The 12178-nt window shown below is 28.2% G+C and overlaps 1 protein-coding gene across 4 annotated transcripts; it reads left to right on the forward strand.

Annotated features, from left to right (window-relative positions):
• Nucleotides 1–4712: 4712 nt before the first annotated feature.
• Nucleotides 4713–11747, forward strand: LOC145967992 (lipase 3-like). Of its 4 annotated transcripts, XM_083093150.1 has the most exons (10): nucleotides 4745–4780; nucleotides 5578–5698; nucleotides 6833–7147; nucleotides 7386–7584; nucleotides 8104–8218; nucleotides 8564–8807; nucleotides 9678–9836; nucleotides 10005–10089; nucleotides 10496–10638; nucleotides 10975–11747. In XM_083093150.1, the coding sequence occupies exons 3-10, from the start codon at nucleotides 6914–6916 to the stop codon at nucleotides 11149–11151; spliced, it is 1356 nt and encodes a 451-aa protein (XP_082949276.1). In that variant the 5' UTR covers nucleotides 4745–4780; nucleotides 5578–5698; nucleotides 6833–6913; the 3' UTR covers nucleotides 11152–11747. The 4 variants fall into 4 exon arrangements, with proteins under 4 accessions (XP_082949275.1, XP_082949277.1, XP_082949276.1 ...); XM_083093149.1 differs by lacking the exon at nucleotides 5578–5698 and having other exon boundaries at nucleotides 4713–4780; XM_083093151.1 differs by lacking the exon at nucleotides 5578–5698 and having other exon boundaries at nucleotides 4718–4813.
• The last annotated feature ends 431 nt before the right edge of the window (nucleotides 11748–12178 follow it).

The following is a 12178-nucleotide window of genomic DNA, read 5'->3' on the forward strand; positions in this document are numbered from 1 at the left end:
TGTTTTTTCCGTTTGAGACGTGCTTATGCCAGGTACATTGAAAGACTATAGTACAAGTTATGTGATTGATTTGCTAGCTCTCTAGACGCGTTGCTCCTTGCGACTTCATCTATTGAAACCATAATTAATTACTTCTTCTCGAAATTACTTCTCGATTATGGCAACGATAACTCCAGAAAAAGCTGCTCAAGTTGTTGCTTTAATTGAAGATGGCAGAAGTCGAAGATACGTTGCTGAGGCACTTGATCTGTCAGTGTCAACTGTGCAACGTGCTTATGCCAGGTACTTAGACACCAATTCTTTCAAGAGGAGGCCTGGTTCTGGGCGCCCTCGACGTACGAATGAAAACGATGACCGATTTATTGTTTTAAATTCATTAAGAGACAGACATCGAACAGCTGTTCAAATTCGAAACAATTTAAGGGATGTCCACAATTGCAATGTATCCGTTGACACCGTTCGGAGAAGATTAGCGGAACAAAATCTGTTTTCGCGCAGGCCAGCGGCTGTACCTTTTCTTACAGGTCGTCATCGCGTAGCTCGACTCAATTTTGCAGTTGCGCATAGAGACTGGAATTACGCAGACTGGGGCAAAGTACTCTTTAGCGATGAATCTCGTTTTTGTCTCTATTCTCCAGATGGACGAGAACGAGTTTATCGTCGTCGTGGAGAACGATTTGCAGATTGTACTGTAAGTGAAAGGTACAGCTACAATGGAGGCTCTGTGATGGTTTGGGCAGGTATTTCAGCGGACGCTCATACAGATTTGCACTTTTTTGACAGGAACATGAACGCAGATGTATACGTGGAAGACATACTCCTTCCGTATGTTGTTCCGTATGCACCCTTTATCGGAGAGAATTTCTTGTTTATGCAAGACAATGCTCGACTACACACTGCGAGAAGAGTGTTTGATTTCCTCGATGAAGTTGGCATAAATCGACTTGTTTGGCCAGCAAGTAGTCCGGATTTAAATCCCATTGAGCATTTGTGGGACAATCTCGGCAAGAAAGTACGAAATCACGTACCTGCACCTCAGTCACTGCAAGAACTTCAAAGAGTTCTTCAAAATGCATGGGATGCAATTACGCAGGATGAAATAAAAAGACTAATACAGAGTATGCCTGATCGTATGAATGAGGTAATACGCGCACGAGGAGGTCATACCCACTATTAATACACACATGCGTGCGCCCGTACACACACACACACACACACACATACACACACACACGCCACAAGGAGGGTTTGGAGTCTTTAAATACTGTGGAGCTGACGAACCACGGGGTCCTTATCCTTGTGGTATACAAACGAGCACACACACACACACACACACACGCCACAAGGAGGGTTTGGAGTCTTTAAATACTGTGGAGCTGACGAACCACGGGGTCCTTATCCTTGTGGTATACAAACGAGCACACACACACACACACACACACACACACACACGCCACAAGGAGGGTTTGGAGTCTTTAAATACTGTGGAGCTGACGAACCACGGGGTCCTTATCCTTGTGGTATACAAACGAGCACACACACACACACACCTAAATTAAATTGAAATTATGTGCAACCATTTTTTTTCAAAATAGCGGATAAATGAAAGCATACAAAACCGATAAATAAAGGTTCCCGCTTTGCTCCAGTGCGTGGCGTGAATCAGGTATCGCAGCCCAATGGGACGAAATGCATGTGAAAGTGTGGAGTATCACCTTTACAATGCTTTTTTACCGAGCTCGATACGATAATTATTCGCTGAGCTGCAAATTGAAGAAGAAAAAAGAGCGTTTTTAATTAAATTCGGAATAACTCAGCGAAAAATCATCGTATCGAGCTCGGTAAAAAAACATTTTAAAGATAACACTCCACACTTTCACGAGCATTTGGTCTCATTGGGCTGCGTTACCTGATTTACGCCGTGCACCGTCCCAAACTCGATCCTTTAATAATCAATTTTACATCCTTTCACTTCCTTATCCGCCATTTTGAAAACAATGGCTGAGCATAATTGCCACTTAAATATTCTTAAAGTGGACATTACAGCCTTCATTTTGTTTTTTTAAACATATTTTTATCATCATTATTTACCAAGTTATGATCATTTAAAATTTGATGAAATTTTCTCAAATTTTAGGTGTACCGCTTTTTTTGCGGGTGAGTGTATATATATATATATATATATATATATATATATATATATGTATATTATTAAAATAATTATCAATGATAAATTCTTGAACGTCGCCAGTAGATAAAATAAATGAAAGTAATTTAATCGACCACACCGGCAATATTTATTGATGAAAAAATTCACAACGTTTCGACCATGGGTTTTGGTCCTTATCAAGTGAACTGAAATTATTACATATAATATAAACAAATGAATTACAATAAGATGTGACTAAAAAATTCTTTCTCCATTTTTCTTCTTTCTCCATTTTTTGGTCACATCTTATTGTAATTCATTTGTTTATATTATATGTAATAATTTCAGTTCACTTGATAAGGACCAAAACCCATGGTCGAAACGTTGTGAATTTTTTCATCAATAAATATTGCCGGTGTGGTCGATTAAATTACTTTCATTTAAAATAATTATAGAAGTCATAGTAAAAAATTTTTATGTACTCGTATAATAATCAATTGATTGTGAAATTGATGCTAATTTTAAAGATGGATTGCGAAATCAATAACGCACCTCGGTTTATCAATCCTCTTCAAAAGATTTGTAAAAAATTTATTAGGAAATCATGCGATGTTAAAATTAATTTTTTATTATAAATATATACAAAATTAATTTTTTATTATAAATATATATATATATATATATATATATATATATGTATATATATATAATTTTTTATTATTTTAAGCGCTGTCTCTTTCTCTCTCTCTCTCTCTCTCTCTCTCTCTCTCTCTCTCTCTCTCTTCTCTTTTTTTTACTAAATGTAAATGTATTTTCTCCTGTCCAAGAATTATCTGGAAGACCTTGTTCCAGTATGTCTTGTTCCAGTGAAATTTAGTATGTCAATGGCTTCAAAAATCAGAGTATAAATTTTATGTCTCCCTCGTCAAAATACATTAGAAATGATTCAAACTTAAAAAAATATATTTCTTATATATTTAGGAAAACATATTTATGCCTATTTTATATATTTTTTAAATATTTTTGTGCTGTCTGGCATGCAATATTACATAAGATGCATCTCATGATACTGAAAAAAGTTATTTTCCTCGCAAAAATAAATTGAAGACGTAAAACAATATCATTTTACACGAAATTTTGATTCCGAGAGAATTCACTTTGAAACATTACATTTTGAAAAAAATATGCTTGACCTTTTTTAAGCTCGAATCATTTCTAATGAAAAATTAAAAAAATATATTTTTTAATTCATGTAAAATGATATTATTTTACATCTTCAATTTATTTTTGCGAGAAAAATAACTTTTTTTGGTATTATGAGATGCACCTTATGTAATATTACATGTCAGACAGCACAAAAAACATCTTAAAGATGTCAATAGAATGATAAGACTCTTTAAGTTGTTTTTTAACTTTTTCAGAATTTTTTTTAGAGATATATGTTTTGTCTGGGATATTAATTAAATAAAATAATTCTGTAATGTTTAATGTTCTATATTTATCTTTCAGAAGGCGAATTCCTGCGATTCTGCAACGATGCTGTATCTTACTGCGTGTGTATTATAATATTGTAATCATGTAATAAAATATTTTTACTATTCTATAATTTATATAAAATATAAACATTAAAATTACACGAAAATTCTCTCTACATAAAATTAATTAATTATATGTGTCGTTTAATTAAAAATTAAACGACACATATAATTAATTAATTTTATGTAGAGAGAATTTTCGTGTAATTTTAATGTTTATATTTTATATAAATTATAGAATAGTAAAAATATTTTATTACATGATTACAATATTATAATACACACGCAGTAAGATACAGCATCGTTGCAGAATCGCAGGAATTCGCCTTCTGAAAGATAAATATAGAACATTGAACATTGACACATATAAATTGCTATTCATTATCCATATGCATTTTTTTCTTGTCTTTAACACAAAACACTTCAAAAGTGTTTTTTCAACTTATTTATTTCTATTTTAATAACGACGATAATAATTTTAACGATTAAGTTTTAAAGTTTAATAACGATGAGTAGACAAACATCTTATATAAGAAAATGATGCGGAAATGATGAGGATTGATTCATGTAGGAAAAAACATATCATCTCGTTTAAAAACATAAACATGATCTTAAAACTGCGGAAATGCATTTACATCTGGAAAAAAATTGTGCTGAAATTGTATCGTTCCTTCCATACAGAACAGTTCAAACAGAATAATTTACATTTATTTACATTTTTTTGAATGAACAATAGTCTCGGAAAATAATTGGGAAAAACGTGGAAAGATTAAAATGAATACATGAATCTTGTATGTAAATGAAATATTTCGAGACTTTGATCTTAATCATTATTTAATATGACTTAATCTGCATCGATAAAATTTTAAATTGAACAAAGAGACTTCATTTATTCAGACATATTGCATCTTTTTTCCCTCGAAAGTTGATTGGCTGAACGTCATTGAAGGATCAAGGTCTTCTCACATGGCCATGAAGATATGTATAAAAGGTTGCTATATATATTTAGCAGAAGCACTTCTTTATTCACAGTTTTATACTTTACGTGTAGTGAACATTTTTTGAATAAATGTGATCTCGTATGTTTACAAATTAGGTATCTCATTGTTAGATACTTAAGGAAGTAGAAGTATTTTCTTTTATTTCCTTATTTTCTAGTTCGAAATATGTTAAAAAGTATGTGTGCGTGTGTGTGTGTGTGTGTGTGTGTGTGTGTGTGTGTGTGTGTGTGTGTGTGTATGTGTGTATGTATTGATGAGTATAATTATACAAAAGAATAGATAAAAAATAGGAAATAATATAAATAAATGATAGAAATTATTGAAACAAAATTTCTATTTTTCATTTCAAGATGCATAATAAAATTAAAAAGCTTTTTAGATACATCCATTTTTTAACGTTTTTGCCCGAAATCTTTTAATTATTTCATCTAAACAATTGAATATTAATTTATTTCTTGGAAAAATGAAAAGTTGAATAAAATTAGAGAATCTATAAATTTTGCTTCTGTCTTCTTGTGCGTTAAGTATGAGTTGCATTAATATGAATTGTAATAAGTTGTAAAAGAATTTACTATTTAGAAATTAAAAATAAAAATAATTTTTATTGTAAAATTTTAAGATATAAAAAGATTATAAGGAAAGCTTTCTAAATTAAATGTCCACATTTCTTTGTTTAAACAAATCTTTATTATGCATTTTGTAAACTCATTGTAAAATTAAAAAAGCAAGAAGAATAAGAAAAGAAAACTTTCAAAAATATTATAATAAATATCTAAATAAAAAATGTTGAATTTTACTAAATTTGAAATTTGGACTGAAATTACACAATTTGATGCAAAAAAAATGAAATATCTTCTAACAAATAAATATGCTAAATAGTTCCATAAAATAGTTTCATAAACAATATATGCGTATTTGGACAAGTTTCAATGTACATAACTGTTAACTGTGTTAAGTATCAAGACAAAAAGCGCACAATGGAGTCAAATGCAAATATGTAATAATACGTACAAGTACGTAATTATTAGCCTATATCACTGATAAAAAATTAAGTAAATATGCACGTGTATATGTGTAACGAGTGGCAAATTATTACATAACCACTAATATTTTATAACTAGTATAACTAAAGTTATACAGAGGATTCTTATTAATCCAAAAAAATTAAATTTCAAAAATTAATCTTATTCAATTCGATTAAACACTAGATTTAAGCGACTATATTTTTTGTCAAATCAAAATTATTTCGAAGAACTCTTTCGTTTACTTTAATAAAAACTTAAATTGCGATTATTTTATTGTAAATTTTAGGAGATGGTATTTACATAAAAATACTATGGTATTTAAAAATAATAAAAAGGCCAATATCCAGGCCAAAACAGCTGTTGATGCTATGTATAATTTATCTTTAATGTATCATTCGAAATATAATTCTGTGTTTAATTTATCTATGCATGACTATCGTCACTACTTAGCTATGCGTTTTGTTGTACTGCTGCTTGACTCAGAAATCAATATTCTTTGTGCTTAAATATTTCTTGGCTTCTATTTATATCTATTTACATATATCTCTAATTGCCGCTATAATTATCAAAAGGAAACATTTTTGTATAATTTTATTAATTTAATCAATTTTTCGGTTATTTATATATGATTTTTAAGTCATAATTTATTTTTATATTTTTTGATCTTTATTTAATTTTTAATTTAACTTAATGTAATGGTCCGATTTTTATATATGTATTCTTTACTTATGTTTTGCTTTAAAACATTCTGTATGATATCTACTTCTACTAAAGGAAAGGAAGAGGAAGCGGATTGGAATATATGATATATTATTTTTTCGATTTTGGATTTATGGTTTTTGTGGATATATGGTTTTTTATTTATTCGATTTTTTTGGATTTAGTATACAATTTTGTACATTATTTTAACTCGAATATTGGCCTTTTTATTATTTTTAAATTTAATTTTTATCATTGATCCTATACGAGTTTTATTTTAATTTTATTACACAAAATACCATTAATTTATGAGTAATAAAAGATTGACAGTCTTCGACTCTTGCGAAGTAGAAAACAAGACAATAGTAGATCAAACTTTAACAGATTAAAACAATGAGTAATAAAATCTTATTGTACTTGTAGATTTTCTGACAGTAGGGATACGGACAGAGATAAGAAAATATTTCAAAAAAGTCTATATATAATGTTGCATTCTATTGTGCAATGTATAAGATCGCAAATATCGAAGTAATGGAATTGGACATGAAATTCATTTTCTTCTCAATAATACTTATTACATTATTGTCGGAAGCAGAACTGAATCCATCAAAGAGATCCATATTCTTTAACAAAACAGATTTTTTGCTCAACTTTCTCTTCCCTAAGGAACCCGGTGTACTAAGGGTAAGAAACTCGGAAGAAGCCAGAGCAGTGAATAAAGTGACCACGTTAGATTTTGTAAGTGTAACGAGATATTTTTTTTTAATTCTCGCGTTTCATTTTCAAAAATTGTTAGCGTGATCGGAAAAAATTGATTATTTAGACAGAAAGATTTTATTAATACATTTTATGTTGTATCAATGACAACTGGATAGTAAGTGCGCAGTTTTTAATGATAAAGTTTTTTCTAATGATAAAGAAATTAAAATCTTATATATCTCCAGTCCATTCTGATTTTGACTGTACATTTAAACAGATGGGTTTGGTGGAAAGACATGGCTATCCCAGCGAGGAGCATTACGTTACAACGGAAGATGGATATAACTTGAAGATACACAGAATACCTGACAGTCCTCTGTCTAATAATAAACAACCTAAAATAGTTGTGTTGCTTTTACACGGTATCTTGTGCTCATCCGATTGCTGGGTGGTGTTTGGTCCCAAGAAAGATTTCGGTAAGTTGTCAATAAATAATGCCAGAGAATCATCTTCGTATAATTCAGAAATTACCAATTTTTTTTCATTGAAACATTTATTCGATCTGATTTAATATCGATGAAAAGATTCATTAAATAAAAAAATCTTAATTCTAAAATGGCCAACTGTGTAAAGTATTTTATTTTATTTCTTTATTTTATTTACTTTATTTTATTTTATTTATTTTATTTTATTTATTTGATTATTTTAATTATTTTATTTTATTTATTTTATTTTATTTATTTTATTTTATTTATTTATTTATTTTAATTATATTTATATGAAAAAATGCATGATATCACTTGCATTCATTTGCATATATCATATCATTTTATTAATGCAAGTTGTATAAATTTAGCACAAGAAAAATATTTGAATATAAAGCCGTTTTTGCTCTATTTCTTTCATCAAAAATTAAATAATGATTAGTAATCGATTTTATAAATACTATATTATGTTACACAGTAAAAAAATTAATTATATATCTTGTGTTGCAGCATTTCTGTTGGCTGACCAAGGATACGATGTATGGTTTGGAAATTATAGAGGTAATTCTTACTGCAGATCACATGTAAAAATGTCTCCATATGATGCCAAATTCTGGGAATATAGGTGAAATTTTATTTGATCACTACTAGTTTTGAAAATATGCTTTTCAATTTTTCACTAAATCTCTTTATTTTCTTAAATTATTTATATAATTATATAAATTATATTATATAAATATTATATAAATATTATATAAACATTATATAATTATTATATAAATATTATATAAATATTATATAATTATTATATAATTATTTAAATGTTTCTCTTTTTATTCTTCTTTTTATTTCTTGAGATTTAATTTAAATCTTCTTAAATCTTTAATGTTTTACATAAACAACACATATACTTAACATGAAAAAGAATATTAAAATTTTAAAATAGAATATTAAAATTTGTATTATCCAGCTATCATGAGATAGGAACAAAAGACTTGCCGGCTACGATCGACTACATACTTAATTACACAAAATCCGAAACTCTATATTATATCGGTCATTCGATGGGAACTACCACATTATTCGCCCTACTATCCACGAAACTTGAATACAATGCAAAAATAAAATTAGGAATTTGTCTCGCTCCAGTTGCCTTTTGGAAGGAAACGTCTCCTGCATACAAATTCCTCTTTAATTTAATGCCGCAGATTAAGGTAACGACGGAGAAAAATTTGTTCTGGGTTCCCTCTTTCAGAATTTAAGATGCTGATTCCGTCCATCTTCAATCTTTTCCTTATCTAAATATTTCGACCTTCTATCATTGTTAATGAAACCTTAGCTCTCTCTAGATGTTCATTTATCTTATTGCTTTTAATTCACCGCTTTTAATTCAAATGTTCTTCAAATTGGAACAACATCATTATTTTTTCTCTTATCTGAGGAAATCTTAATAGTGTCATTTGTCTTGTCCACCATTTAAGCGCATCTCAAGATCACCGTTATGTACGTTTGAAACATCATGGCATAATATTTGAGTCGAAGATTCTCTTTCATTGTTTCTCGGCATAAGTCAGTCCATTTTCAAACCATCTGTATAAATCAAATATTTCTATTTCCGAAGCAATTGTATCTTACGCTTCTTCTATGTCTAAGAAGCTTATCTGATCGTCTAAAGTTGCGTAACGTCGGCATTCTGACCTTAAAGACAAGTTTACGCTTCTTTTGAAAACCTTGTGCCTTTGACATCGACCTTTCATTTCCTCTTACATCACAGATAATAGCAGCCATCGATACTATATGAGGGAATGATTCAACATTGATTCACACTTTCATCGCTGCCATCGATATACATGGAATGGCTCATGTTACAATGTTGTATTTTATAATTTTGCTTTTGTAAATATTTTGTATTCTTTAAGTATTATTTTTACAAAATATTTTATTATAATTATCATACGCATTTTTACGAATCATTTCACACATTATACGATATTATATTTTATTTGCATAATATCGGATGTGTTATATTATATAATTTCTATCATAGCTCTTTCATGTTTACATCTCTTATATTTGCCTATTAGGAATTTCTCGATAACAACAACATATATGAATTAGCTTCGTTATCATCAACGAGCATTACAGTAGGAAGAATATTGTGTGCAGATGAAGCAATTACTCAAGTTTTCTGTATTACAATATTGTTCTTACTCTCAGGACCCGATCCGGCACAACTTAATACCGTAAGTTATACCGTATTTCTAATTTAACATGATTTAGCTAATTTTGGCGCTGTAATTTAATGACTTTTTTAATTTCTTAAGAATAAAAAATTATAAAATATATAACTTTTATATTAATATGTCATATAAATCAATCTTTTTTAAACTTTCCTAATAAAATTATTGTAGACGATATTACCGGAAATATTTTCGTATTATCCAGCCGGCACTTCCACGAGATCATTTGTGCATTATTATCAAAATGGTATTACAGGTACATGTTTTTTTAATGATATAATGCTCTAATTATAATAATATAATTATATAATAAATAATATAATAATATAATGCTAACTGTAAAGAAAAGAATTTAGTATATGTAAAATATATCTTAAGTTTTAATATTTCCATTCTTATTATCTTTATTCTTAATTATTAATTTAAACAGTATTGAAATTTACAATTTCCATCATCGCAATATTATTTAATATTATTTAATATTTAATATTATTTATTAAAAGACTGATTATATAATAAAATATTTGTATTCTCTTTAATTTTCTTCCCTTTATTTTTTGCATGTAAACGAGAAATTAATTTTACTCTTTAAAAAAATATTTCTGTAATTTCTAATTATATATATTTTACCTGTTTATAATGATCCTTATTGATTGTTATAGGCAACTTTCAAACTTTCGATTACGGATATCTGGGCAATTACGAGCGATATAAGCAGCCAACACCTGTGAAATATAATGTAAAAAGAATTACTGCACCCATGGCTATGTTTTATGGCGTTAACGATGCGATTGTTCCGAAATCAGTAAGTATATTGTTTTACTTTCAAATTTAGTTTAAAAAAACATTTCGTTCAAAAATATAATGAAAAAGGTATCTGTGCAGTACACGTTACACACTTATACTTGATTTTACGTCTATATTATATTTATACGCGCATGAGAGTCGTTATATTTATCGAGAGAGATAAATACTTATATTCTAAAAATTATGATTTTCAATTTAAAATTATTATTTTTATTATTTATTTTTCATTATTATTTATTATTATTTTTTATTATTATTTATTTTATTATTTATTTTTTATTATTATTATTTAAAATTATTATTTTTTATCTTTTTTTATATCTTCTTTCTCTAGAATGTCCTCCACTTATATAAACAGTTGCCAAATGCTATCCTGCTGGAAGAAATTCCATATAGATTTTTCAATCATATGGATTTCTTGTGGTCCATCAACGCAAAAGCTCTCGTATACGATCGCGTGATAGAAGTTATGCAGAAGTTCGAATCAGGCTCCAGTACCAGTTTTAGGTGATTTATAGATATCTGTCCGAAAGTGACAACAACTAATTAATCAATTAAAAGGTCAAGAACGTGAACGAATTTGATGAATTCGCAAGTCTGTAATGAGATTCAGCGACTGAGAATTTTACATCGATTGACTAATGTTTTTCTCTTAGATATTTTATATAGGCCAAGGTATTTAAATCCACCGCAAACAAGATATATCTAAAAAGCGACTCGAAATGGTCTTAAAGACGTCTTTGATATATAGACTAATTTTTATAAAATATCTTTAGGTGTCTTAATGTTCCCTGAGAGATTACTTGAGACGATTTATATAAGATCTTATATTGAAAACAAGGATTTAAAGTAGAAATTAATTATAATATGTATGTGCATATGTGTGTATGTGAATTAGAAGAGATTTCATTAAAATTAAATACTATTAAAACTAGTCTAAATCTCTCTCTTATTCTTAGCTCATAAAATTATTATTTAAAATATAATAGAAATGTGTTAGAAGTGTTTAATGGTGTATAATTGTGTATGCATCGATAATTTAATTCTTATTTTTAGCCTGTAGATAATTAAATTTTAATTTTTAGTAAAGAATAATTGATTTTCCCAATTCTTGGAAATAGGAATTTATCTAAAATTGTTTGAAATTTTTTTCACTTATAAATTTTCTTCTATCTTTGAAAATAAAAATACGCGAGAAAATATATAATTCAAAAATATTATTTTAAAAATAAAACTCATTTATGTACATGTTGAAATTATTGTCTACTGTAATATTACATATTAATCTACATATTAAAATAATTTCGAATAATATACGATTCATATCAAGAAATGTGTCAAAAAATTTACTAAAGTTTGTTTTACACATATAAGTGTTCAAAAAAGATATAAGATTAATAAGGGTACAAAAGGGATATAAGATTAATAAGGGTTCAAAAGAAATATAAGATTTATGTGTGTATTTAAAATTAAATAATAGAAGTAAGTTGAAATTTGGACAGAAAATTAACCGGGAGTTAGATTTGCTATGATTCTGT

This window comes from Camponotus vicinus, unplaced genomic scaffold (assembly GCF_025532165.1).
Source record: "Camponotus vicinus isolate PSW18456_S1 unplaced genomic scaffold, iyCamVici1.0 SCAF_3, whole genome shotgun sequence".
Taxonomy (NCBI): Eukaryota; Metazoa; Arthropoda; class Insecta; order Hymenoptera; family Formicidae; genus Camponotus; species Camponotus vicinus.

What these genes read in the sequence shown, in the direction of transcription:
- LOC145967992 (XM_083093149.1), top strand. Translation starts at nt 6,914, where the DNA reads ATGTATAAGATCGCAAATATCGAAGTAATGGAATTGGACATGAAATTC. An exon ending in ATTTAATGCCGCAGATTAAG is followed by an intron (nt 8,808 to 9,677) that starts GTAACGACGGAG and finishes TTTGCCTATTAG; the next exon opens with GAATTTCTCGATAACAACAA. An exon ending in ATGCGATTGTTCCGAAATCA is followed by an intron (nt 10,639 to 10,974) that starts GTAAGTATATTG and finishes TTCTTTCTCTAG; the next exon opens with AATGTCCTCCACTTATATAA.